Raw genomic sequence first — 27,283 nt, 5'->3', positions numbered from 1 at the left:
TCAAATCGAGTAACGACATATGTTTAATCAGGGAAGGTGGGATCAAACTAAGGAACATATATCTTCACAAATTACTTTGTATGGCTAAGGCCTAAGGTGAGCTGATCTAAGAACAGAAAGAAGATGGAAAATCACATTATTTTCACTACAGAATAATCCAAGCACTTGTCTAATTACACTAAGCAATAAACTTCCTTGTATATCATCTTATAAGGGAAGCCATGAAAGGATCTGACTTGTGCTTAGAACTTGTTTGGCAAGTAACACAGCCCACAGTAAAGCTTCCGAGAAACCTACAACTAAAGATAAAATACAGGCACACCACAAATTTAGTTCTATAAACCAGCATCATAATTTGCACAGACAGTTTGCAGGGCTCTAAAGTTACAATTCTACTGTACTACCTTGTTATTCATTAAAGAAGACCGTGTCAACAGTGCAGATGTATCAAACATACCACTCCAAATTTTAAGCATCAACAAATTATGTTTTCCACTGCTCCCCGTAGGCTATACGATCTGAATACTGCCAAAGTTACATATACAGTAAGAAATGCAGAAACAGGAAAGCGATTTGCAGTCTCGATACTCTCTCGCCTGATGTCGTCACTAATGCTTTCATCATCCCTAAGCCCCTCCATCGGCTTTCTGCTTGCTTCAAGCTCTCAAAACAACATGCAACTCACACGACAGAGGAAACACCAGATGAAGCGGTCAGCAGTCCATCAATACGATGTACGCATTGAATCCGATCCGATCGGCGCAACCAAAGATGCACTTGCCTAGTCAAAATTCAGGAAAATAGTGCATCGTTCTAAACTTTTATTAGACCTAATGATTATTAAAGAACATGACTAAGAGTTGACTAAACTCTGAATACAGGAGATTTCAAATTACTGAAATAACACTTGTTGGTCACTTGAAATACCTGAATATTTTAAACCCTTCAATAGTCATAAGATAATTAGCGAAGTGGCTTTGTATTAGAAAATGAATATAGTTGATCAAGTGATGGTCAAGAATCAATCAGCGACTTGAATAAATATAATACAAAATGCCAGTAAATTTTTGGAAGTGTTGTAAATCTATTAATGCCTTAGAATCAAGCTATCACCCAACAAATCCTTGGCTTTTGATCTGAGGAAAAAGAAAAGCGAGTATTAGACTAAACTTACACACTTACTGACATACAAGCTGAGATATAACACTAAAATGAGTGTTATTCATCAAAAATATGTGCATCTACGCAGGCTCCTTGTATTGTTTTGCTTTTTCATCCAAACTATTTTGTAAAACTTGCATACTTATGGTTCCAGATAGCAGCTCAGAACTTGTTCAATCTTCCCTTTTCAGTTCATGCACAGTTGACTCATAGCTGCACAACGAATAGCAGATTTATGTCCTTATCTACTTACTGTCCAATTAGACAAGTGGTGTCCTGTTTAAAGATAGGGAATTAGGGAAACCCCATCTGCACCTGTTTATAACATTGAGGCTTTACGGGTTCCTTTTATTGTCTAAAATATGTAAGCTTTACATGGAGATATTTACAATATATGTGTTCTATGTTACGATTTGTCTTTTACGGGACCTCATCTTATGATTTTTTTTCAGCAAACAAGTTATTATATATTGAACCTTAGTGCCAGTAACCTTACCTATGCCCAATCATAAATCGAATGACGACTCCCTTTTCCTCTTCCAGTTTCTTGAGTTTCTCATCTGATAAACAACGATGAGATATATGTGGTGAAATAAAAATAAATGCCAGACAACTAAATGATCCACCCCAATCTAAATAGCTCAGCTCTTAGAAGAAAGTATGCAGGCAACAAACAAACTGTATGACCCAAGGCAGCTATGATGTTAAATAAACCTACCTGATTATTCTAGTTGTTATGATGATAAAAAATCACATTTAGTTGATTCTATTTGCTGGGACGATAGATGATCCTATCTGATCCCTTGATTTCGTACTTGCACATTTCTCTGTTATTTCCTTGCTATTTGCACGTCATAATCCTAGTTGATTAAAAACACATCCCTCTGCATTGATCTAACTAAGAACAAGAAATGCAGAAAGCAACAGCTAGGCCAAAACAGCCAAAACAAGGGAGACAACATTGCAAAGTAATGAACCTTGAGGCATCCATCTCTCCCTGACAGAATCACGGCGCTTCTTGCTACTGAACGCGGTATTGATCCTGCTCACCATAAAAGCCTTTTTCCTTTCCTGCCTTGCCATCCGCACTCTCAAGCAGCTCATGCTTGCTGAACCGCGCTGCCAACTCCATCTGCAGCGTGGCGATCAACTTGTCTAAATATCTAGATACAATTATGATATATTCCAATTAGTCCCCCAATAGATATATAACGCAGAAGTGCAAACAATTCAGATCATTTTTCAATATTCAAGTCGGTGTCTCCGGTCGGCAGATCGGTGGGGAAGCAAGCCCAAGCAAGAACATCGTACCACACCTGGCGGGAGAAGGAGCAGCCAGCCAGCAGGTGTTGCATCGTTGGGCCTCTTCTTGTGCTCTCGCGCCCGCTGCCATGCGTAAAGGCCTATCCTCCCTCATCATCCTCACCGCTTGGTGGATTTGGAAGCATAGAAACAGCTGCACCTTCGACGGGGACCGACCCTCTGTCTCCCACCTGTGCTCCACCATCAAGGACGAAGCGCACCTTTGGGCCCAGGCCGGCGCCGGCGCGATCACCAACATCATCCCAGAGCGCTAGGCTAGGGTTTTCTTGGGGATGAGGAACCCCGTCTGTTTGCTCGACGTCCACTTCCATGCCTCCCTTTTGTGTACATGGCATAGTGTGTCGTCCTAATCCCATGCTGTAAACACTCCCGTTCTATCAATGGAAAGATACGTATCCTTAGCGTATTCGCGAAAAAAAAAATCAAGTCGACGTACTGTATGGCCTCATGAGTCTTTGCCACTTCCCCATCACGTCCCTGTCGTAGGATGGTTTCTGAAATCAAGAAAGGATGTTCACAGAATTACAAACCAAAGAGGAAACTGAAGAACATCAGGATTATCTTCTTATTAAAATATCCATTTTCACTCCATAACTCGCTCTTTAAAAAATAACATGATTTTATATTATCTTCAAAAACCTCGTTTGTTCTTTTTCTGAAATAAACCAGGAGCCAAAAAATGGATGCTGTCGATCGCAACAAAATCTTCAGAAACGATCTGCAGCTCCTCTTCCTGTCACCGCAGCTGCGCCACCACCTGGCTCTTTAAATCCGGCATCGCTCTGAACCTGACCAAACCATCGCCATAGAACACGTATCAGTTGCAGGCCTACGGCGAGCAGAGCACTCCATCGGCGAGCTTTCAAACGAATCCAAGAAAAAGAAAGCGGGGAGAGCAAGGACTCCGCTAGGAAGAGGGTCAAGCGAAAACGAATCTGGGGGGAGAGGAGAGGGCTCACCGGTCGGTGAAGAGCACGCCAAGGATGAAGCTGCAGGCGCAGAGGAGCAGTATTGTCCTCGACAGCACCGGCCTCCTCTCCCCGGCAGCGGCACCGCTCTTGGCCTTCATCTTCCTCAGAGTCGCCTCCATCCCAGCTCTCTCCGGTGAGTTGCCTGACTATGCATCTGAGCAGAGTCTTTGCAGGAGAGTCCCAGCAAAAGAATAACCACCAAATTACACTGCAAATCCTAGCCATGAACAAGAAGACAAAATCAACATGATGTAGTACGTAAGATCTCACCATTCTCTGTCCAGATGAAGAAGAAGGGAGAGAAAGCTAGAGCCCGCTGTCCCGCCGGGTCCGTCGTCCGGTGGGGCCGTCACAAACTGCTGGGCCTTGGCGTCCTTCTCTCCAGCAACAGACGCCTAGGGACGAGGACGACGAAACGGACTGGTGAACCTCCTCGTTGCTGACCTCTTGGCGGCGCTACGCCTACGTCGCCGGGAAGCTCGCCTCCACGCCCGAGGCGACGAGATTTGGGGGAGACTGCTGGGCCTTGGCGTCCTCCTCGAGTACCCGATCCACCCCGTCATCTGTCTTCCTCCCTCATCTGACCATGGACTCACCCTCTCCGTCCCTCCGAGCAGACCGAGAGAAACGGCGGCGGCCCGACGCGGGGTGCGAGAGCAGGGGAGGAGGGGTGCGGGGCTTTAGGAGACGGGGGATTGGTGGGGAGGAGGGATGTGGGGATCGAGGAGGACGGGGACCACCGCGGTGAAATCGATCCCCCAATTCACTCACGCAAAACCAAAGCAACCTCACATGATTCTCTCGACCCCACAGGTAACGAGCCCCACCTGGCATTGACCTGTGAAGCTGCTGCTGATGTACAGAAGGACCAACGGCTGACCAAACGCCAGCAGGTAAAAATCAGTGAACAGTAAAAAAATCCAACGGATGACGAAGCTCAGCGCCCGCAAAGCCTCCAGAATGGCGGGTAGTGCAGCGGTGTTTATACGTTCCATTAGAGCAAGTATAATAAGGCTGACTCAGCTGGCTATAAGCCCTTCCACGTCAGCCAAATCACATCTGGAAAGGAGAGAAAGAGGGAGAGAGAAGCGAACGGGCGCTTCGTCAAGCGCCGGGCTGCGGCACAAGATACGAGAGCTTTGCGCCCGCTTGCAGCCCGTGGCGAGCGCTAGAGCCGGCGCTCTCGATCCCCTGCGCCTCTCCCGCCTCCCGCGCTTCTCCTTCCTCCTTCGCGCGCGAAAATCAGCCCGTGCCGTCGCCCCAAATAGCTTCCTCGCGCCAAATCAAGCCTTCCAAATTTCCCCAAATCGCCACCTCTCCCGAACCCTAGAACTGTCGCCGGCGCACATCAAGGAGATGGGTCAGCAGTCCAAACGGACGCGCGCGCTGGCACCTCGTGAAGCCCCTCCACCAGCGCCTCTGCTCACCCCGCCGCCGGCGCATCTCCTGGTCCCGCCGCCGGCGCATCTGCTGGTCTCGACGGCGCCTAAGTCCGCCCCGCCGCCGGGGATCCCGTCGGCCTTCCCTTCAAAGCAGAGAACAAGCACTTGGATCCCCCAAGACCACAAGAGTCTCTGGCGGCTAGTCTGCAGCAACCAAGTGAATCGGGTCCTACGGCTCAAGGTCCTTGCTGGGCACCGCCTGCTTGCATCGGTGACTCTACATCACCTTGGTACATGGCTGGCAATATGGACTACTCTGATCCACAAGTATGGTATGAATTTTCTCCATTGCTTATCTCAACTCTGAATCGTGGTGTCATTTCTTAGAGCTGCTGACACACTTGTATGATATGCTAGTTAGATGATACAACATCAGAAATCTATCTACTACTCTACTGTCTATTTTCAGAGTTCATTTTTAGTAGCTTAGTAATGATAGTAAAAGAAAAGTTCCTTCTGCTAGATGATCTTTCTTTGATGTACAGGAGCACGTGACTTCTCGTTTGCTGAATCTTGGATTGCAGTGTAGTGTAACTTTTCAGTTTCCACATGATAGTGTGTATGATATATATATATATATATATATATATATATATATAAAAACTATTTTTCCTTTAAATAGTTGCTGTGATCAATTCAGATTTTTTTCCTTTAAATAGTTGCTGTGATCAATTCAGATTTCTCCTTTAAATAGTTGTTGTGATCATTTCAGATTATTTTTCCTTTAAATAGTTGCTGTGATCAACTAGTATGCATCTCAAATGTATTGTATTCAGATTTTACAAATTTGAGTATATACTTGCATGTAGTTCGGTGCTGATCGCTCTTCGCTTCTTTATGTCGTTGAGCAGGGGAGTGGATTCTCACCCACCTGGTGGTTACCTTAGTTACTTTCAGAACACGGCATTGATTGCATGCATTGGCGATGGGAGAAGTGTCCTCTTGCATGGAGGGGGCAATTCACCCGCGGCGATTATGGAGTACCAACGATGATCCTAGAAGCCGTTGCTTCCCAGGACCTTCGTATTTGGCATGCTTTTTTTGGAGTTGCTGGGTCAAATAATGATCTGAATGTGCTCAATCAATCCCCACTGTTTTTGATGCACTGAAAGGAGAAGCCCCTCAAGTCCAATTTTTTGTCAATGGGAATGAGTATACCGCAGGTTACTACCTTGCTGATGGTATATACCCAGAATGGGCTGCCTTCATAAAGACTATACCACTTCCCCAAATAGAGAAGCACAAGTTGTTTGCCCAGAAGCAAGAAGGGGCAAGGAAAGATGTCGAGCGCGCTTTTGGGGTATTACAGTCCCGTTTTACCATTGTCCGTCGGCCTGCACGTCTATGGAAGAGAAAGAGTGTTGGAAGGATCATGAGGGCTTGTGTGATTCTCCACAATATGATAATCGAAGATGAGAGAGAGCAGGCAAAAATTCATATTGACTTGAATGAGATTCCGGGGGCTTCATTTGCTCTACCTCCCGAAGTGAATGTTGGTGGTAATCTATGTTTCGCAGATGTGTTGCGTAGAAAAGCTACTATTCGTGCTCGTCCACAGCATGCCCAACTTAAAAGTGATTTAGTCGAGCATATCTGGCATAAGTTTCAAAACAGACATCATAATTAATCATGGTGGGATATTGATATCTGCATGTTCATATTCCTTTTTTTTACTGTAACCTTGATATCTTACATGCATTTTTATTTCAGGAGTGAGCTGTGATGTGGTGATTGCGGCAGCTGTTACTTATAGTACCCTCCATGCTTTGTGACTTTTGTCATCGTCCAGATCAAAACTATGATTGTTGCTTGTGGTCGTGAACGGCTTGTTTGCCGGAGATGTTATCTATTATGTTTGCTGAATGCTTTCTTAAAGACTTATGTAATCTTAAGTAATTACTCATGATGCTATGGAGTAGTATGATGCTGTGTGACATGTTTGGAGTACTATGATGCTGTATGACATATGTTTGTTGCCTAAATGCCAGTCAGTCTTCCTATTTCCTGGTTGCATGGATGGCATGTATATGATGCCACAAAGATGTTGTTTACTGTAGATCACAGCAGATCATATGCACCTGCAAGCAATAAATACTTCATATTAAATGGAGCCATGCTAATAGCCAGTCAAAACGCCAGACTACTATATGAGAGAAGGCTTTATGATGACGTGGCATTGCTATATAGCCAGCAGCCGGCTGTGCTATTATCTTTGATCTTAGTATATTTTGTCACTTGATAGATCAACTACAGATTACATATTTGCTTTGTACTAATATTAGAATTGTATAGGTCATGAGGAGGAAGACACCACCGATAAGTAATTTTTCTAGCCAATACAACCTACTGGACGCAATGTCCCCAATCTTAGTTCAGTTGATATGCAAACCCTCGAGCAAAATATTGAGGCATATGTAGAAGTTCTACAACAAGAAAGAATCAGAAGCACACCATATGAGCAAGACATTGCAAATCGTAACAGATTTGGGAACTCCCTCTTGAGAAGTGGAATGAAGCACACCAATTCTATATTTAAGAAGGCCAATACATGCCATACATGAGAGAGTATCCATATAATGACGACCCATCAAAACATCGTCGGCATTTCCATTATAGTTGGTTCAAGCAGTTTGATTGGCTCGAGTTTTCACTTTACACAAAGCAAGGCGTTGCTATCTGACGCGCGCGCGTTTCAGCGCCCGATTTCAGACAGGCCCTACTCTTTCCTATTTTGGTTAATTGAGGGGGAAAAGTGCCACGCGCCCGGGCCCCCACCGTTGGAATCGGGGCGGGGGGGGGGGGGGGGGGGGGGGGGGGGAGGGAGAAAAGATTAGGATCTAGCGGTCGGTCACGTAGGAGTAAAGCCGCACAAAGCATGCATATTGCTTGCATCGTTTTCTCTTTTCAAGAAAGCCAATTGGAAAGTGCGGGTATACATTTACTGTCTTGGGCTTTGATAGGTTGAAGAAGGTGAATAATGAAAAAGGTGTTTATAACTCATATGGGCAAAGATGTTGGTTCAGCCCATAACTCTCGGTTCATTGTTATGAGAATTTTAAAAATAATATGACTCATATCGGTAAGGTGTTTGTGAAAGCATCCACAAAAATGATTCCAGGTGCAAGGCTAAGGCTCATAGGTACAATTGATTCCATTCGGTAAGTAATATTTTATTCCATCTTCTGTTACATTAATTAAAATATTTTTATATGTTGTAGGATCTAACAAGAAATTTTCTACGATATGATGCAAGCTGTTAACATTCCAGGCTTATACTTTTAGAGGCCATGATGAATTTCCAAGATCCATTAACCAGGATAATTTCCTTGACCTAGTAAAACTTTTGGCTTCTTATAACAAGGAGGAGAAAGATGTTTTCCTGGCAAATGCTCCTGGAATGCAAAGTAAACCTCTCATTCTATTCAACAAGAAAATCTTAGTATACTTTCTTGGAAGGTGCAAAGAACAATTAGAGAAGAGATTGTTGATAATAAATTTTGTATAATGGTTGACCAAGGTTGTCATGAATCCAAAAGAGAGCAAATGGCATTGTCCTCCGGTTTCCCAACACTGAAGGGTTCATACATGAGCGATTCTTTGATGTCAATCATGTCAATGACACTCTTGAATTGACTCTCAAGGAGAAAGTTTGCACTGTCCTAGCTGACAATAATTTAAATGTGCAAGAAATCAGAGGTCTAGGCTATGACGGGGCCATCATCATGCGAGGGGAGTGGAATTGATTGAAGGCTTTAATTCTAAAAGAGTGCCCTTATGCATATTACATTTATTGTATGACACATCAACTTCAATATTGGCTCTTGTTGCAGCATCATAGGAGGTACTCCCTCCTTTCCGGTTTATAGGGCTTATCTTAAAATTTTAGTTTTTCCATTTTATAAGGCTCAATTTGGTTGTTCCCCATCACATGTTCAGATTCCAAGGTGCATTAAATCATCGCATGCTAGTATTAAGAGAAAATTGACCAATACATGTACTATATGCATGCGTGCATTGCAATTAATGCATTGGTAAACATAATTTTTTGAGGAAAACAAGAACATTAATTGGGTGCTTTTGCAAACTACAAAAAGTATTCCACCATTCATCATCTACCTTGGTTGGTGAGATTTTTAAATTGAGCCCTATAAACCGGAAAGGAGGGAGTACATGAAGTGCAAACTTTTTCTATCATACTAATTTCATCATAAATGTTGTTAGTGCATCACCTAAACGCAATAATGAGTTACCACCAAATCAAGCCATTGAGATTGCACGCGAAATTGAACTTGGGGAGTTTGATATGGGTAAAGGGGCAAACCAGATAGGCTCTTTAAAGGGGACTAGGAGACACTATATGGAGTTACCACTTCAAGTCAATTCAGAGCCGGAGAAGATGTTTGCTACTAAAATTCAATCCTACGAAGTAGAGCGAACGATCGTTCGGTCACACAATATTCCCGTGGAGATGCTAGAGGCACCCTAAGGATAATCGTCTATTTTGATTTTGTGTTCATTCCGCACCTACGAAGTAGAGGAGGTTAAATACATATGTCTCGTGCCAAACATTCCAGAATAATTCTTTGGACATTTTAAATGCATTAGATTAACTCTTGAACACTCAGGTGCTATTTGCTGATCTAAGAGAAGAAGGTTGGGTACCTCTGATAGAGGAGGTTAAGTCCTTTTGTATGAAGAACAAAGTTGAGATCCCGATATGAGTGCAAGTATGTCCCTTTTCCTCTATATAAAACGATAATATTATTCACAATTTCTTTACTCTAACACATATACTGTAATTGTAATTAGTAGGTACGTAGATGTGACTAAGTCTCAAAATAAACATGATAACATCATGGTGCTTCACCACTACAAAGCAAATGTGTTCAATGTGCGATAGATCAGCAGCTGGTTGAGCTAAATGACCGTTTTACCGTCGGTTAGATGTTCGCAACCATCATGAACTGAAATCTTTGTCATCACTTGCCGATTTGACAATTGGATTGCATAAAACATGCAAAGCTTATGTGTATCCAATTGTTAATAGTTTATTGCGACTTTTCATCACTCTCCCGGTGTCAATTGCAACTACAGAGCGAGCTTTGTCAGCAACGAACCTTGTCAAGACACGTCACCAAAATAAAACCGGTGAAGATTTTCTTCAACACAACATGGTTGTATACATTGAGAAGGAAATAATTGCAAATTTCAACGTTGAATTGATCATGTCGGGCGTCTGCTGGGAAGTGTTTCCCAAGGAGTGTCCAAGGAAAAAAAGACTACTATCACTGTAGTTTCAGGATTAAACGGGCTAAAAAGTTTCGCGCAGTGCATATTACAACGTTTCACAAAAGTAGCGGTTTTTGCTATTTGAGCAGCAATTATGGTGGTTTCGTGCAATTTACTCAAAAAAACTTGTGTGAACTGCAATGCTACGATGAAATACATTTGATGCAACTCGTGTGTCGTACAAAATTCAAGTGCAGCGTGCAATTTATTCTTGAAGAAATAAGAATACAACATAAATCGCTTATTAGATTCAAATTCGAATAGACTCACACTGGACCATTGGCACAACAAATGTAACAGGGGAGCAATGTGGCACGCAAGCAAACAAGGGCGCAGCTTTCATGCTCCGAATAGGAGTCCAGTAATCCTCTTTTTTTTTGCGGGGAGGAATCCAGTAATACAAGTGGTACATGGTGCTTGGAATTGCATTGGACCAAACGCGGTATCGGAATCCTTTTTTTTTTTTTTTTTGCAGTGAATATCGGAATCTAGTTGCTGGACCTCCGTCCTGCGTCCATACTCATATACTACCGGTCCACCGCAAAAGGGCTTCCGCTTGTTTTTGTTCTCTTCGGTTAATAATATATCGGGGACGGGGAGGAAAGTTGTTACGCGCTGTTAACCTAGGTTTGTTGGCACCCGAAAAACTCGCGTACGTCGCCGTCGCCGTCGCCCCGAGATGGCCAAGGAAGGGGACGACCCGTCGGACTTGGAGACGGGGTCCATGCCCGGGTCCGTAGTCATCGTTGTCGTTGCGCTGCCAGCAAACTTCGGCGCCCGGCCAAGGTCCTCCGCTGCCGCCGGCGGGGGAGAAGACGACGACGACCGCGAGATGCCGAACTACGTACGTCCACACACACACGCATAGATAGAGGACGGATATCTACTTGGAAACGTGTGGCTCACATAGGTGTTCCGTCTGCTGCAGGTTTGGGTGCCTCTGCAGCTGCTGCTGACGGCGGTCGCGTGCTGCCCGCTGCTGGCGCTGGTTCTGACGCGGACGGACTGGGTGGAGAAGATCGTCTTCTCCGCCGTTCTGCTGCCCACCGTCGTCGGTGTCTTCTTCTTTCTGCGCGCCGTGTGCAAGAGGCCGCGCATGGCCGTCATTACCAGCATGATCAAGAAATAGAGCCCTGGTCGGCTCGCTTCAGCATCCGACGTCCACATACATGAGCACTAACCACATCTACACAACACACATTGTATGCTTTTAAGTGTTATATAAGAGAGACCTAGACACGTGCTGTCTACTAGGTGTATGATTTGATGTTTAGGGGTACCAACCCATGCGCGTGTGGTCGTGCTTGTGTGTTTGTTAATAGATGTGTATAATTTTTTTCCTTTTTATGTGTTATAAGCTTCAGAGTGAAGATTGCTTCAACCAAAACAAAAAGAGGATATGTTGAAATCATTATTACTGCAAGAACGTGTCTAGACCGCCTATCGACTTCAACATCGTAATTAGCCTAACTGCGGCATGTGCCACTTGTTGAAGCGCGAACTGGATTCTGCGGTTCACCTCATGTTAAAATGTCGTTTTGTGGTTTGGATCTGAAATATGATCGGCGACTGGCTTTATATGTGTTACCCTCTCCGGCATCTGGACAATTGTCAATCCTTTCCCAGAACATGTGTATATACATCCGGTTTAAAAAAAAGTTAGAACAACTTATATTTGTGAACGGAGGGAGTAGATTTGAACTAAAAACCCATCCAGAATCCAGATACAGATTTGAGTTGTAGTGCGTATGGCTTGTTGGTTTCATGGAGGTTTTGCGAAGCTTGGATAATTCCAACCGGTCAGGTTGATGTCATTAGAATCCTGAAAAGGAAAATGGCAAATACATTAGTGACACTCGAGAAGTAGTGCTGAATATGACCAGTGACACACAACTTTAACTTGCAATTGCAAATAGTGAGGTCTGATTAAGACTGAATATGGCACAAGGAATAAGAGAGCTCTCAATCCTAGAGGTTTTGAAACATAATAAAATGAACGGAGTTGCAGGTTTTGAACGGATGCAAGTTAAACATCTCCTCAAGCACACGTCAAAAAATTGAATTGTGACTGAGGTTTTGAAACATAGTAATATGCGTTGTGGCCCTTTTGTTGACGGATGCATGGCACAACAATTACCCAATGTATTACAGGATGTCCACCTCTTGAATGCAAATGATCAGATCGCTCGGAACTAGATGATCAATAACACATACTATGGCAAATATGCTAATGCTTTGCTTGCTAATTTGCTATGGGAATCATTCATCTGCATGTTGAACTAATCTGGACTCTATGGGCAGCACTATACTGCAAAAGAAAATCGCGTGGACGATGATCCAGCAGCATTGCATGTCTGACTATTTTGCTTTCATATGCATCCAAGATTGTCTTGCCTGGTCATATGAATAATCAATGCTTCCAATCCAAAAAGGAAATTGTGCTACTAAAGCTAGACTTTGAAAAGGCCTTTGACCTTCTGAGCCATGACACCATTTTGAAATAATGACAACTAGAGGTTTTGGCAACAGATGGATAAACTGGATTAAGCAAACTTACAGCACAGGTTCCTCCTCGGTTCTACTCAATGGTGTGCCTGGTAAACAATTTCTATGCAAACAGGGTGTGAGACAGGGTGACCCTCTATCTCCTTTGATATTTGTGCTTGCAGCTGATCTCTACAAACAATGCTCAATGAAGCCATGTCCAACCACCTGATTGAATCTCCACCACAACACCAATCATGCCCTGACTTTTCCAGTCATTCAATATGCTGATGATACCCTCTTGGTCTTACCTGCTGCCCCCACTCAACTCTTGCACTTGAAAAACCCTGCTGATTCACTATGCTTCTTACACTGGGCTCAAGGTGAACTATTCCAAATCCACACTGCTTGCAATTAACACCCCAGATGATAAGATGAACATCTTATCCAATTTGCTAGGCTGTCAGATTGGGCAATGGCCCATCAAGTACCTGGGTCTTCCTTTATGCTATTCTAAGCCCAAAGTGGAGGATTTCTCCCCTATGCTGAAAAGGATTTCCACCAGACTCTCAGGCTGTAGTACCCTACTTTCCACTGGTGATAAGTTCACATTGGTCAAGTCAGTATTTTCAAGCATGCCCATATTCTTCATGTCTACATTGATGATCCCCATAACAGTTCTCAACCAGATTAACTCCTATATGAAACACTATCTTTGGAGAAAATATGGTTCAGAGGAGAAAGGGATGGCCATGATTGCATGGGAGAAAGCTTGCAAGCCCAAGTCACATGGAGGCATTGGAGTACTTAATGCTGGGGTCGATAACCAGGCTCTCGTAATGAAATACCTACACAAATTCTTAAATAAGTAAGACATTCCTTGGGTCAAAATCATTTGGCAAACATATTACAGCCATCACCTCCCACATGTCAGGAATGAAGGCTCTTGCTGGTGGAAAGTTGTTCTCAAACTACTGCCAATATATAAAGGGCATGCACTATGTATACTAGGTCAAGGAGATACAATTGTCTTTTGGAGAGACAAATGACAGGGTCAAGAACTCTCACTCAGCTACCCACACCTTTTCTCCATCTGCCATGATACTGAGATCACTCTGCAAGATGCACTTGCTCAAGACAACATTGAGGATATGTTTCAACTCCCACTCTCAGCTCAAGCATATCAACAACTATTGCTACTTCAGGCACATTTGCAAAACAGAGCACACCTCAATGAGAATGACAAATGGACATACAAGGGGAATCAGGGCAATTATTTGGCCATTAAGATGTACAAAGCCCTCATGGGACCCAACTTTGCTCATAAATTTTTCCAATTACTCTGGAAGTGTGCAGCTCGACTGAGATACAAATTCTTCTTCTGGTTGTTACTACATGATAGAATCAACACCAAAAATCTCTTGCTTAGAAGGTCCATGTACCTACAGAACTACCATTGTGCCCTGTGCCATGATCAAACTGAAGAAACACTCTTACACCTATTTTGGGATTGCAATTTTGCTAACGACTATTGGGATAAGATCCTGCCTAATAGAGTTAGAGGCATGACAAGTTATGATGAGATCTACATTAGACTTGGTGAACTACCCCCTAATCTGGCACTCGATATCATCATTGCGGGTTGCTGGAGTATTTGGTCGGTTAGAAATGATAAAATCTTCCCAAATGCAGCACCACATACCATGAGTTGGCTTCACTATTTGAAAGAAACTCTGAAGACAACAATTCACAGAGCAAAAGCAATCAAGTCCCAAAAGTTACAGTCCTGGATTGATACCCATTTATAATATTTTTTCTTGATGTTTCCTAGAGCTGGTATTGGTTAACTTAGATTTTTTTTGAGTTTTTGAATTTTGTAAATACATACTTTATTTAATATAATTAACAGTAGAAAAATTGTTCTACGGTACATGCTTCAACAAAAAAAATCTATTATGCTTTCATGTTTTCAACGATGTATGAACATTCATTGCCGCAACTACATAATGAAGCTAGAGCTCAACCCTGTCCTAGGTTCCAGTTGAAGACATGAACTTCTTGTTGCAATCTAGGAGGAAAACTTTAACGCCTGATCGAACAAATGACAAAGCGACTCTCATCATACTTGAAAGGATCGATATAGTTGACTCGAGGGGGGGGTGAATAGGCAACTAACAATTTTTAGCTTTTCTTTACCAAATTAAACTTTGCATCAAAATAGGTTGTCTAGATATGCAACTAAGTAAGCAACCTATATGATGCAATGACAACAAGCACGCAAGCAAATAAGAGATATAACACGAGTAAACTTGCGAAAGTAAAGGGACGAGATAACCAAGAGTGGAGCCGATGAAGACGAGGATGTGTTACCGAAGTTCCTTCCTTTTGAGGGGAAGTACGTCTCCGTTGGAGCGGTGTGGAGGCACAATGCTCCCCAAGAAGCCACTAGGGCCACCGTATTCTCCTCACGCCCTCACACAATGCGAGATGCCGTGATTCCACTATTGGTGCCCTTGAAGGCGGCTACCGGACCTTTACAAACAAGGTTGGGGCAATCTCCACAACTTAATTGGAGGCTCCCAACGACACCACAAAGCTTCACCACAATGGACTATGGCTCCACGGTGACCTCAACCGTCTAGGGTGCACAAACACCCAAGAGTAACAAGATCCGCTAGGGATAAGTGGGGGAATCAAATTTCTCTTGGTGGAAGTGTAGATCGGGGCCTTCTCAACCAATCCCGAGCAAATCAACAAGTTTGATTGGCTAGGGAGAGAGATCGGGCGAAAATGGAGCTTGGAGCAACAATGGAGCTTTTGGGGGAAGAGGTAGGTCAACTTTGGGGAAGAAGACCCCCTTTTATAGTGGGGGAAGCAATCCAACCGTTACCCCCCACTTCAGCCCCGCAGAGAGCGATAGTACCGCTTGGCCAGCGGTACTACCGTTCCCTCTCGCGGTACTGCCGCTGGGCCCAGAGCGGTACTACCGCGGTGGTCAGGGCGGTACTACCGCACTCGAGCGGTACTACACCCCCACTGCCGCGGCAAGTACCGTAAAACCCGACACGGAAAAAGACCCCTCGGATCGAGGCGGTACTAGCACGAAGCCGCAGCGGTACTACGGCTGGGGGCTACAGCGAGCGGTACTGCCGCTTATAGCACCCAAGCGGCACTACCTTTCCGGCCCGCGGTACTACCGCTGGGACCAGAGAGGGCACACTGAGAGAGGGGAACGAGCTCATCAACGAAGCGGAAAGGCTCGGAGGGTGTGCAAAGGAAGTGTACATGATGATTCCACCCTAGCCTTTCCAAAGCGGACCTCCTCTTGATAGTACGGTGATCCCTACGAAACTAGTCCACCAAACTAATTCGAAAGTACTACACCGTCTTCGCTTCAAACTCCGAGGGGAGGGAATTGTCTCGTGCCAAAGGATGAATCTCTGAAAAACTCAATGCACACGATTAGTCCGCAAAAGCATTGTCATCAATCACCAAAATATCTTAGGGATAAATATGCCCTTACAATCTCCCCCTTTTTGGTGGATTGATGACAATACGGGATTTGCACAAACGGGAAAAGACAAAGGACATAAGCAAACCCCCAAATCTCTAAAATATAGACGGGCTCCCCCTAGATGTGTGCCATCAAGATAAGTGCTTTGGACTGCACGACACACATACTAGGATCAACACTCCCCCAGTATTTTAGAGACCAACAACCTAAGCGTGATTCAAGAGAGCAGGATATATAACATAATAAGCACGCAACTCATGAGATACCAAAAGACTAGAGACATAGATAAAGATATGAAAAGGATAAGGTAGCATATGTCTCACACCATATGACTGGAACTTAGGTCTCACGGAACACAAAACGAAACAAAGCACAAGGTAGCAAACACAACGAAAGCACAAAGACAAAGACACACTCGCAACACAACGACGCAAATCCCTAAACTCTCTCCCCCTTTGGCATCGAGACACCAAAAGGGGCAAAGAGCTAACCTACGGCTCCAGGTGAGAGCATGCTGAGGATCTCGAACATCAGGACTCTGCGTGATCATCTGCACCACCATCCTCGGCCGGAAACTGCTCGGCATCTGAATCGGTCCACGGACAGTACTGCTGGATTCACTCCTCCTCCTCAGTGATCTGACCCTCAGAGCCGCTGGTGACTGTCACACCCAACTGACGCATAAGCTCCTTGTGACGTCCCCTTGCCTTCTTCTCAGCCACATGAGTCATGTACTGACCGTGAGACTCCATGCAGAACAGCTTCTTCATCTTGTGTTTGAGTTTCTTTGCCCAAGAGGGCTCTGCCGCAGAAGGCTCTGTCCCAGAAGGCACATAATCCTCATCGTCATCATCGGCCTCATCCTCGCCCTCGGTCTCCATGGCAGCAGCCGAAGACAGAACCCCAGATGTAGGAACGGAGGTGCCCCAATTATCCTTCTTCCTCAGACGCTTGATCTCATGAGAAACCAACTCTCCAGTTTCCAGCTGCTCCGCGGGAAAGGAACGTCTCCAGGCCTTCTCAATGAGCAACATGATGAATGGACCATAGATCGGGCACTTGCGCTCAGAAATGGCAGTGAGAAGTTCAGACCACATAACATGAGAGATGTCCAGGGACTCGCCAGTGTTTGCTTCCTTCTCACGCTGGCAGAAGAGAAGCATATCCACGAGATGGGAGTGAACCATATCCAGATTCCCGATGCGAGGGAAGAGGGTCTCTCGAAAGACACGATGAAGGATGTCCAGGTAGGCAGACAACTCATAGGTCTCCTTCTTAGTCACAGGGTGAACCTTCACAGTGCAGTAGGGCCAGAGGGCTTGCTTGTGAGTGGAGTTGACGTTGTGGTGAGGGCGAAAGCCAACAGGAGTCTCAAGCCCGCGATCTTCCACATGAAGTAACTCCATGAAGGCCTTCCACTTGACAGACAGTAACTTGCCATTTGTCATCCAGGTCAGAGTCCTTTCTTCATCAGTTCCAAGATGGATAGTAGCAAAGAACTGAGCCACCAAATCTTCATCAAAGTCCTTGTTGAACTGCATGATTCTGAGAATGTTGAGCTGAGTACACATCTGAAGAGCTTCACCAAAGTATTCGGGATCCTTCTCCATGGCATCCGTGTCGATGGAGCGAACATTAACAAAGAGATTCTTCTTGGCCTTGATCACATCAAAGTAGATGGCAAACTGAAAGCGGTTCCAGAACGGGCGGTTGACCAAACTGGGTTCTTGGTCTTCCGCATAGGGGTTGTGGCGACGCTTTGCCCAGAACTCCTTCGCAGACATCTCAGTCACAGTCTTGGCCCTTGGCTTCGGTCTGTTGGCAAGTTTCTTCTGACGTTGAGGATTAGCACTTGAGGAAGCACCCACTGGCGGCGGTGGAGCACTGGAGGAACCACCAGCAGACTCAGATGTGCGGTACCGCTTTGACGTTGAACGCCCGGGGTTGACACGGCGGACTTGCTGCTCAGAATGTTCATCACCTGGAACCAAGCACACGAACAGAAAACCAACACGAAAGAAAAAAAAAAGCGTAAGCCTCCAAACAAAACAACATGGATCAAACAAAGGTAGGGAATGATGGAATCTGGCAGACAGTGGTAGTATCGCTGGCCATAGGCGGCAGTACCGCCCCAGCGGGAGCGGTAGTACCGCGCAAGACGGGGAACCGGCGGTTCCTACTGCCGTGGTCAGATCCGGCACTATCGGACTGCCAAATTCAAAAATAATCCTACCAAAACTTAATCCACATAGTCTAGATGCCTTCTCCAAACTACTCAAGCCGAGATTTAGCCAAAAATCTAGAGATGCAACCACTATTGCCCCAAAAACACTAGATCTGAGAACTAGTCAAAAAGAGAGAAAGAACGAGGGCAATACCGGCATCCATGGCAAGAGGACGAGGTGGGGATCGACTCCATCGAAGGGAATGGAGAGGGATGGCCCGGAGACGGCGGCCCGCCGGAGCCCTCCCGCAGCGAGGAGTCGCTGGAGAGAGAGAGAGGGACGAAGGGGTGGTGCGAATGGGTATGGGGGAGGAGAAACCTCCCCCTGCCCCGACATAACCCCCTGATCCCGCCCCCCAGCGGTAGTACCACTCGGGTGGGAGGTAGTACCGCTTGTCAACATAAGCGGTAGTACCGCGCACCACCAGCGGTAGTACCGCCTAGCCAATACTCCAAGACTAGACACAGAGGCTTAGCTCAAAAGAAGAGAGAAACAAACGGCAAGAAAAGAGAGCAAAACACTCAGCAACAAAAGCATCAGCACGAGGACAAGAACCACACACCTCTACAAGAGAGGGCGGTGGCCGAGGCCACCTATGTTTGAGTCAATTGGTATGGCACCGCGAAGAATTATCCTTGGGCCCATGACCAAAGCTCGTCTTTGAAGCACAAGTGCCATCAAAAATGGCTAATGTGAAAGACTTGATCAATTTATGCATAATAAGAGGAGGGAGAGTTCATTAAGAGAACAACACTCCCCCTATGTCCATGCCTACACCTAAACAAGATAACAAGTCGAGTATGGTGGGGAGTGCAAGTGCTCAAGCAACATTGCTCGAATCAATGATATTTAGCTCATGCCTTAACTCGCGAAATCTTGCTTCATCCAACGGCTTCGTGAAAATATCTGCAAGGTTATCATGAGTGTTGACATAGTTGAGCTCGATCTCCCCTCGCCTAATATGATCCCGGATGAAGTGATATCGAATCTCAATATGCTTCGTCTTGAAGTGTTGCACCGGGTTAAGAGAAATCTTGATGGCACTTTCATTGTCACACCAAAGAGGCACTTTGTCACAAATGACACCGTAGTCCTTTAAAATTTGCCTCATCCATAAGAGTTGTGCACAACAAATCCTGGCCGCCACATACTCCGCTTCAGTGGACGAGAGAGACACACAACTTTGCTTTTTAGAAGACCAACTTACCAAAGAGCAACCAAGGAATTGGCACCCTCCGGAAGTGGACTTCCTATCCACTTTGTCTCCCGCCCAATCGGAGTCCGAATACCCTACAAGCTTGAAGTTTGCTCCTCTTGGGTACCATAAGCCAAAGTTTGGGGTATGAGCCAAATATCGAAAGATTCGCTTGACCGCCACAAAGTGGCTTTCCTTAGGTGCGTCTTGAAAACGTGCACAAATTCCCACACTCAACACGATATCCGGTCTAGATGCACAGAGGTAAAGTAATGAACCAATCATGGAGCGATATACCTTTTGATCCACCGCTTTACCATTGGGATCGATGTCAAGTTGGCACTTGGTGGGCATTAGAGTGGACGCCGGCTTGACATCACTTAGCTTGAATCTCTTGAGTATGTCTTGAGTGTATTTGGCTTGGTTGATGAAGGTTCCTTCTCTTCTTTGCTTTACTTCGAAACCGAGAAAAAACTTCAACTCTCCCATGGAAGACATCTTGAATTTTGAGGTCATGAGTGCGGCAAATTCCTCATTGAAAGCTTTGTTAGGGGAACCAAAGATAATGTCATCAACATATAGTTGGCACACAAACAACTCCCCTTTGACCTTCTTAGTAAAAAGAGTGGGGTCGATTAGCCCAACTTCAAACCCACGATCTTGTAACAACTCGGTAAGGTGGTCATACCACGCACGTGGGGCTTGTTTAAGGCCATAGAGTGCCTTATCGAGTTGATACACATGATCGGGAAAGTAGGGATCCTCGAACCCGGGGGGTTGTTTGACATACACCAACTCATTAATAGGTCAATTAAGAAAAGCACTCTTCACATCCATTTGTTGCAACTTAAAGTTGTGATGAGAAGCATAAGCAATCAACAAACGAATAGATTCAAGGCGAGCAACGGGAGCAAAGGTTTCACCGTAGTCGATACCCTCGACTTGGGAGTAGCCTTGTGCCACCAATCGTCCCTTGTTGCGGATGATGGTCCCATGAGCATCTTGCTTGTTCTTGAATATCCACTTCGTTCCAATGACATTATGGTTCCCCGTTGGCCTTGGCACTAATCTCCACACCTTGTTGTACTCGAAGTTGTTGAGTTCTTCATGCATGGAATTGAGCCAATCCGGATCTTCGAGAGCTTCATATACCTTTTGGGGTTCCACACAAGAGACAAACGCGTGATGTTCACAATAGTTTGCCAATTATCTACGAGTGCTTACCCCCTTTTGAATGCTTCCAAGTACATTCTTCATGAGATGACCCTTGGTGGAGAGCTTGGAAGCAATCTTGGCGGCACGACGCTCCAATTCCTCCTCGGAGGTGAGTTGAGGAGCGGTCACTTGATCATCTTGAGCGCCGTCTTGAGCTTGTTCTTGATCTTGAACTTGCTCGGAGGAGAGAACTTGACCTTGGTCATCACTTGGTGTGTCTCCACCGTCTTGATCATGATTTTGCCCTTGGTCTTGTTCATGAGGTTGAGGGCCTTCACTTTGTTCTTCGGAAGCGTGTGGGCCTTGGGTTGGTGATGGCTCCACTTGAGTGGAGCATTGTCCTTCTCCTTCGGCCACAAGGGGTTCCTCAATGGGTAGTATAAAACCAATACCCATTCTTTTTATGGCTTGAGGAGGAATTTCATCACCTACATCACAAGTGCCACTTTGCTCCACTTGGGAGCCGTTATTCTCATCGAACTCCACATTACACGTCTCCTCAATAAGTCCCGTGGATTTATTGAGGACACGGTAAGCATGAGAGTTTGTAGCATAACCAACAAATATGCCCTCATATGCTCTAGCCTCAAATTTAGACAATCGAACACCTTTCTTGAGAATGAAACACTTACACCCGAACACCCGAAAGTACTTGAGGTTGGGCTTGTGACCGGTGAGTATCTCATATGGAGTCTTGTTCAAGCCCTTGCGGAGGTAGAGCCGATTGGATGCATGACACGCGGTGTTGATGGCTTCGGCCCAAAAGTTGTATGGAGACTTGAACTCCGCCATCATGATCCTTGCAGCATCCATCAACGTCCGGTTATTCCTCTCCGCAACACCGTTTTGTTGAGGGGTGTAAGGTGCGGAATATTGATGCTTGATCCCCTCATCACTAAGAAACTCATCCAAGGTGTAGTTCTTGAACTCGGTGCCATTGTCACTTCTTATTGTCAAGATCTTTGCATTGTGTTGACGTTGGGCTTCATTTGCAAAGTCAATGACGGTTTGTTGGGTCTCACTCTTCCTCTTGAAGAAATACACCCAAGTGTATCTTGAATAGTCATCCACAATTACCAAGCAATACTTTCTACCCCGAAGACTATCAAAGGATGGAGGCCCAAAGAGATCCAAATGAAGGAGCTCCAAAGGCCTCTTCGAGTAAATGAGAGTCGTGGGAGGGTGAGCCTTCTCATGAAGCTTTCCTTCGATACAAGCACTGCAAGCACGATCTTTAGCAAAACTAACGTTCGTTAGTCCACGGACATGGTCCCCCTTGAGAAGACTTTGCAAAGATCTCATATTGACATGGGCTAAACGGCGATGCCAAAGCCATCCCACATCAACTTTAGCCATTAGGCATGTCGCGGTCTTAGTGGGTCGCTCCGAAAAGTTAATCACATAGAGACCGTTCTCGACATGCCCAACAAAGGCTACTTTAAGAGTCTTGCTCCACAAGAGGGCCACGGTATCAATATCAAAGAAAGTGGCAAAGCCCATGATAGCAAGTTGACGAACGGAAAGTAAATTGTATGCAAGGGACTCAACTAGCATGACCTTCTCGATCGTGAGATCATGAGAAATGACAATTTTGCCGAGTCCCAATACCTTAGAAGACGAGGCATCACCCCACTCGACATTGGTGGGCATAGATGGAATCCTGTGCACGTCCACCACCAAGTCCTTGCTTCCGGTCATATGATTTGTAGCTCCACTATCGAGCAACCATGATCCCCCACCGGAAGCAAACACCTACAAGAGATCAATGCTTGGTTTTAGGTACCCATTTTGTAATGGGTCCTTTGATGTTAGTAACAAGGGTCTTAGGAACCCAAATGGACCATTCAATATACTCATGAGGAGAACCAACAATTTGGCATAAACATGCCCATCACTAGCACGGCATAACACATAAGAAGGATTAAAGTCGCCGGCTTTGTTGGATGGGGTGGTATTGCCCTTCTTGACACCGTCACCCTTCGCATTGTTTTTCTTCTCCTTGGAAGCACCCTCTCCCTCCTTCACAAAAGTTTGCTTGAGAGGAGGAGGTCGTTTGGTCTTGTCATTGTTCTTCTTGTTCTTGGGCTTGGGTGCGAACCCAATCCCCTCCTTGGCCACAACTTCCTTTTGGTTTCTTAAAAGGTCGTTGAGGTTCTTCTCACCTTGTATGCATGACACAAGGCCTTTCTCAAGCTGCTCCTTCAACTTAGCATTCTCCTCAACAAGGTTCACATGCTCACAACAAGGGTTAGTAGCATTTGCATTATCAATTAACACCATATGAGGAAAGGTGGCTTTCTCCTTAGTTAGCTTTACTTGGAGTTGATCATGAGACTCCTTGAGGCTAGCATGAACACCCTTCAAGACTTTGTGAGCCTTGTCGAGAATGTCAAACTCCTCTTTAAGTCTAGCAAGATCAACCCCAAGTTTTGCCTTCTCGGAGTTTAGCACACGAGACACAACAAGAGCATGATCAAGATCTTTCTTTAACTTAGCATGATCATCGTTGTATGACTCCTCAAGATCCAAACGAATACCACGCTCTTCATCAAGAGCATTGGAAAGATCCGAAATCTCATCGGCATAGTCACGACTATGCCCCTCCATCTTAGAGATGGTATCTTCGTGAGCCTCGATCATGTCATTGGCTTCACCAAGTTGTTCCAAGAGAGCAACGAAGTGCTTCTTGGATTTACCCTTGAGTTTACCCATAAAGGTCTCAAACTCATTTTCCTCCACATTTGTCCCCTCATGTTCATCAATGCTATCCGTCGAAGAAGGATGATTAATGATGGTAGTTTTGATGTTGGGGGTTACCTTGTTGGTGGCTTTAGCCATGAGACACTTGGCGGTGATGTTCTCATTGGGTGAGTCGAAGAGAGACATCCTTGGAGTCTTCGCAATGGCAAAGGAGGCCATGGCAACCGACTCACCATCTTCATCATCGTCATCATCCTCATTGTACTCTTCTTGTACCACCAATGCCTTGGGAGGAGTCTTCTTGGTGAAGTTGCTCTTGTTGGGGAACGACTTGGCCTTGTCCTTTCTAATGAGCTTGCCACCATTGTCTTCCCTCTTCTCGTAAGGGCACTCCGCAACAAAGTGGCTCACATTGCCACAATTGAAGCAAGTCCTCACTCGTTGCTTGCCCTTTGCACCACTTGAATTGCTCTTGTTGAAGTTTGGCCTTGTGTTCTTCTTGCTCCAAAATTGCCTTGAAGCAAGAGCCATGTGTTCATGATAGGCATACTTCGTATCTTCGAGGTTGCCCTCCTCTTCTTCCTCTTCATCCTCTTCCTCCATACTAACCTTGGCCTTTAGAGCAAGGTTGGGCTTCTTTACTCTTTGAGAGCGAAGAACCGCATTGTCGGCGGTCTTGTCCAAGATGCTCATAGCAACAAACTCATCCAACACTTCACTTGAGGACAAGGTGTGAAAGTCCGGCCTTTGACGAATTACGGAGGACATGGCTTTGTGGTAGGGCATCATTGCCTTGAGGAATTTGCGCTTGATCCAATTGTCATCCGTGTCCTTACTTCCATGATCTCGGAGAGAGACCGCGAGTTTGGTTACTCTCCGAAAAATCTCACGAGGTTCTTCATCTTCTTTCATTGCAAACTCGTCGGCTTCATCTTGCACTACTTCATAGTTGGAGCGTTGAATGCTTGCGCTTCCCCGATAGAGGGAAACAACTTGGAGCCAAGCATCTTTGGCCACGGTGTAAGGCCGGAGATGAGGAAGATCTTCAGGTGGGATTGCTTCTTGGATGATGAAGAGAGCATTCTCATTGAATTGATGATCCACAACTTCTCTAGGAGTGAAATTACTTCGGTCATGCGGATAAAAACCTTCTTCAATGATTCTCCAAAGGTTAGTGTTCACATGATTTAAATGACGCTTAAAATGATAGACCCAAGAATCAAAATCTACATTCTTCTCAATCTTAGGAGCCGGGCCGGCATGATTTAAATGAGTGGAAGGGAGCGGTCCACCATAGACAGGTGGAGGTTCCACATGGGCAAAGATGCCGGTGCCCTTTTTACCACTAGAAGAAGGAGCTTTCTCGCTAGTAGCTTCCCCTTTGTCGGAGGTAGCATCCGTCACCTTGTTGGCGGGATCACCCACTTTCAACGGTGCGGTGGAAAGCTTAAGCCCTTCTAAGTATTTATTAAACATGCTTTCGACCTCGGTAGTCATGGAGGTTTTCAATGTGTCCAACGCCACATTTAATTCCTCACAAGAGACCGCGGTTCCCCATCTCCCGTAGACGAGACCGGATTCACACCGGAGTGCTCCTCCACACCGTCTACGACGTCAACCATACTCTTCGGACGGTAAAGTCCTTAAAAAGAGACGAGGCTCTGATACCAATTGAAAGGATCGATATAGTTGACTAGAGGGGGGGTGAATAGGCAACTAACAATTTTTAGCTTTTCTTTACCAAATTAAACTTTGCATCAAAATAGGTTGTCTAGATATGCAACTAAGTGAGCAACCTATATGATGCAATGACAACAAGCACGCAAGCAAATAAGAGATATAACACGAGTAAACTTGCGAAAGTAAAGGGACGAGATAACCAAGAGTGGAGCCGGTGAAGACGAGGATGTGTTACCGAAGTTCCTTCCTTTTGAGGGGAAGTACGTCTCCGTTGGAGCGGTGTGGAGGCACAATGCTCCCCAAGAAGCCACTAGGGCCACCGTATTCTCCTCACGCCCTCACACAATGCGAGATGCCGTGATTCCACTATTGGTGCCCTTGAAGGCGGCGACCGGACCTTTACAAACAAGGTTGGGGCAATCTCCACAACTTAATTGGAGGCTCCCAACGACACCACAAAGCTTCACCACAATGGACTATGGCTCCGCGGTGACCTCAACCATCTAGGGTGCTCAAACACCCAAGAGTAACAAGATCCGCTAGGGATAAGTGGGGGGAATCAAATTTCTCTTGGTGGAAGTGTAGATCGGGGCCTTCTCAACCAATCCCGAGCAAATCAACAAGTTTGATTGGCTAGGGAGAGAGATCGGGCGAAAATGGAGCTTGGAGCAACAATGGAGCTTTTGGGGGAAGAGGTAGGTCAACTTTGGGGAAGAAGACCCCCTTTTATAGTGGGGGAAACAATCCAACCGTTACCCCCCACTTCAGCCCCGCAGAGAGCGGTACTACCGCTTGGCCAGCGGTACTACCGCTTAGCCAGCGGTACTACCGTTCCCTCTCGCGGTACTGCCGCTGGGCCCAGAGTGGTACTACCGCGGTGGTCAGGGCGGTACTACCGCACTCGAGCATTACTACACCCCCACTGCCGCGGCAAGTACCGTAAAACCCGACACGGAAAAAGACCCCTCGAATCGAGGCGGTACTAGCACGAAGCCGCAACGGTACTACGGCTGGGGGCTACAGCGGTACTACCGCTGTGGAGTGGTACTGCCGCTTATAGCACCCAAGCGGTACTACCGCTCCGGCCCGCGGTACTACCGCTAGGACCAGAGAGGGCACACTGAGAGAGGGGAACGAGCTCATCAACGAAGCGGAAAGGCTCGGAGGGTGTGCAAAGGAAGTGTACGCTGATGATTGCACCCTAGCCTTTCCAAAGCGGACCTCCTCTTGATAGTACGGTGATCCCTACGAAACTAGTCCACCAAACTAATTCGAAAGTACTACACCGTCTTCGCTTCAAACTCCGAGGGGAGGGAATCGTCTCGTGCCAAAGGATGAATCTCTGAAAAACTCAATGCACATGATTAATCCGCAAAAGCATTGTCATCAATCACCAAAATATCTTAGGGATAAATATGCCCTTACAATACTTATGAACTTATCCTATCAGAGGTATGTGGAAAGAACAACGCCACATAGTTTTCAAAGGGGATGTTACGCTCATTTGTGACCTCGGTTATCTACTCACCCTGAAGCAGTAAAATCGATGTAGGCCAGAGCCTGTGATCTCTGGAGGGCCTTAGCATTTGATCGTCCCACCGTTCCCCTTGAACTAAAATAAACACGAGGAAATTTCCTTTTTAGAGCTCAAGAAAAACACACTTTTCTTTATACCGTTCTCCCTCAAAATTGAGCATTGGTAGGCCGAAAATTCCCCACTTCGTCAACATGAGAAAAACCAACATATTTTCCTGGTCGAGCACTTGATCCCGTAACGATCTAACAGTACACAAATCCGCAACCCATGCAACACCGGGCATGAAGCACCAAGGTGGTAGAGGCAAACAATGAAACTAGAGCGGAGAGTCCTTACCTCGACGTAGTTGATGAGCTTGGCAATGCTGCACTTGGGGTCTGGGGCCGCATCCGCCTGGCTAGGATCCACTGCTATCGCACTGCCTAGGGTTCCGCGGGTCTGTGAGGTGCCGGAAACGTCAGCAGCTAGGGTTCCAGGGAGGGGGTATGAGGGGGTTATGGATGGGAGGTGCCGGGCGGCGCCGAAGTTGGGATTAGAAGAGGAGCGC

At 45.8% G+C, this 27,283-nt stretch overlaps 2 protein-coding genes and 1 long non-coding RNA gene across 10 annotated transcripts; 2 read left to right on the top strand and 1 right to left on the bottom strand.

The window, feature by feature from the left end:
- Positions 1–311: 311 nt before the first annotated feature.
- Positions 312–4,184, bottom strand: LOC109749724 (uncharacterized). Of its 8 annotated transcripts, none has more exons than XR_005753701.3 (8): positions 3,726–4,168; positions 3,444–3,620; positions 3,124–3,272; positions 2,921–2,978; positions 2,478–2,841; positions 2,139–2,324; positions 1,658–1,721; positions 312–1,136 (listed from the first exon to the last, which is right to left on the bottom strand). XR_005753701.3 is itself a non-coding variant. In XM_073496324.1 (8 exons), exons 5-8 carry the CDS (start codon positions 2,723–2,725, stop codon positions 1,088–1,090), a joined length of 516 nt encoding a protein of 171 aa, XP_073352425.1. In that variant the 5' UTR covers positions 2,726–2,841; positions 2,921–2,978; positions 3,124–3,272; positions 3,444–3,620; positions 3,726–4,172; the 3' UTR covers positions 312–1,087. The 8 variants fall into 8 exon arrangements, 2 of the variants coding, with proteins under 2 accessions (XP_073352425.1, XP_073352426.1); XM_073496324.1 differs by having other exon boundaries at positions 2,139–2,293; positions 3,726–4,172; XR_012181447.1 differs by having other exon boundaries at positions 2,139–2,293; positions 2,473–2,841; positions 2,921–3,272; positions 3,726–4,175.
- A 627-nt stretch (positions 4,185–4,811) lies between these two features.
- On the top strand, positions 4,812–6,897 carry LOC109749737 (uncharacterized). The gene is made up of 3 exons (XR_012182923.1): positions 4,812–5,108; positions 5,785–6,529; positions 6,608–6,897. It is a non-coding gene; the product is annotated as an uncharacterized lncRNA (long non-coding RNA).
- Positions 6,898–10,750: 3,853 nt separating this feature from the next.
- On the top strand, positions 10,751–11,609 carry LOC109749740 (uncharacterized). The gene is made up of 2 exons (XM_020308697.4): positions 10,751–11,030; positions 11,115–11,609. The coding sequence occupies exons 1-2, from the start codon at positions 10,866–10,868 to the stop codon at positions 11,313–11,315; spliced, it is 366 nt and encodes a 121-aa protein (XP_020164286.1). The 5' UTR covers positions 10,751–10,865; the 3' UTR covers positions 11,316–11,609.
- The last annotated feature ends 15,674 nt before the right edge of the window (positions 11,610–27,283 follow it).

Source organism: Aegilops tauschii, chromosome 4 (assembly GCF_002575655.3).
Source record: "Aegilops tauschii subsp. strangulata cultivar AL8/78 chromosome 4, Aet v6.0, whole genome shotgun sequence".
Lineage (NCBI taxonomy): Eukaryota > Viridiplantae > Streptophyta > Magnoliopsida > Poales > Poaceae > Aegilops > Aegilops tauschii.
Note: the sequence above shows the minus strand (reverse complement) of the source record. Positions and strands in the feature narration are given on the sequence as shown.

Coding starts and splice junctions, on each gene's coding strand:
- LOC109749724 (XM_073496325.1), bottom strand. CDS start 2,725: ATGATGTTGGTGATCGCGCCGGCGCCGGCCTGGGCCCAAAGGTGCGCT. Junction 1,722..2,138: donor GGAGAGATGGATGCCTCAAG/GTTCATTACTTT, acceptor GTTGTTTATCAG/ATGAGAAACTCAAGAAACTG. Junction 1,137..1,657: donor CGATTTATGATTGGGCATAG/GTAAGGTTACTG, acceptor CTTTTTCCTCAG/ATCAAAAGCCAAGGATTTGT.
- LOC109749740 (XM_020308697.4), top strand. CDS start 10,866: ATGGCCAAGGAAGGGGACGACCCGTCGGACTTGGAGACGGGGTCCATG. Junction 11,031..11,114: donor ACCGCGAGATGCCGAACTAC/GTACGTCCACAC, acceptor CGTCTGCTGCAG/GTTTGGGTGCCTCTGCAGCT.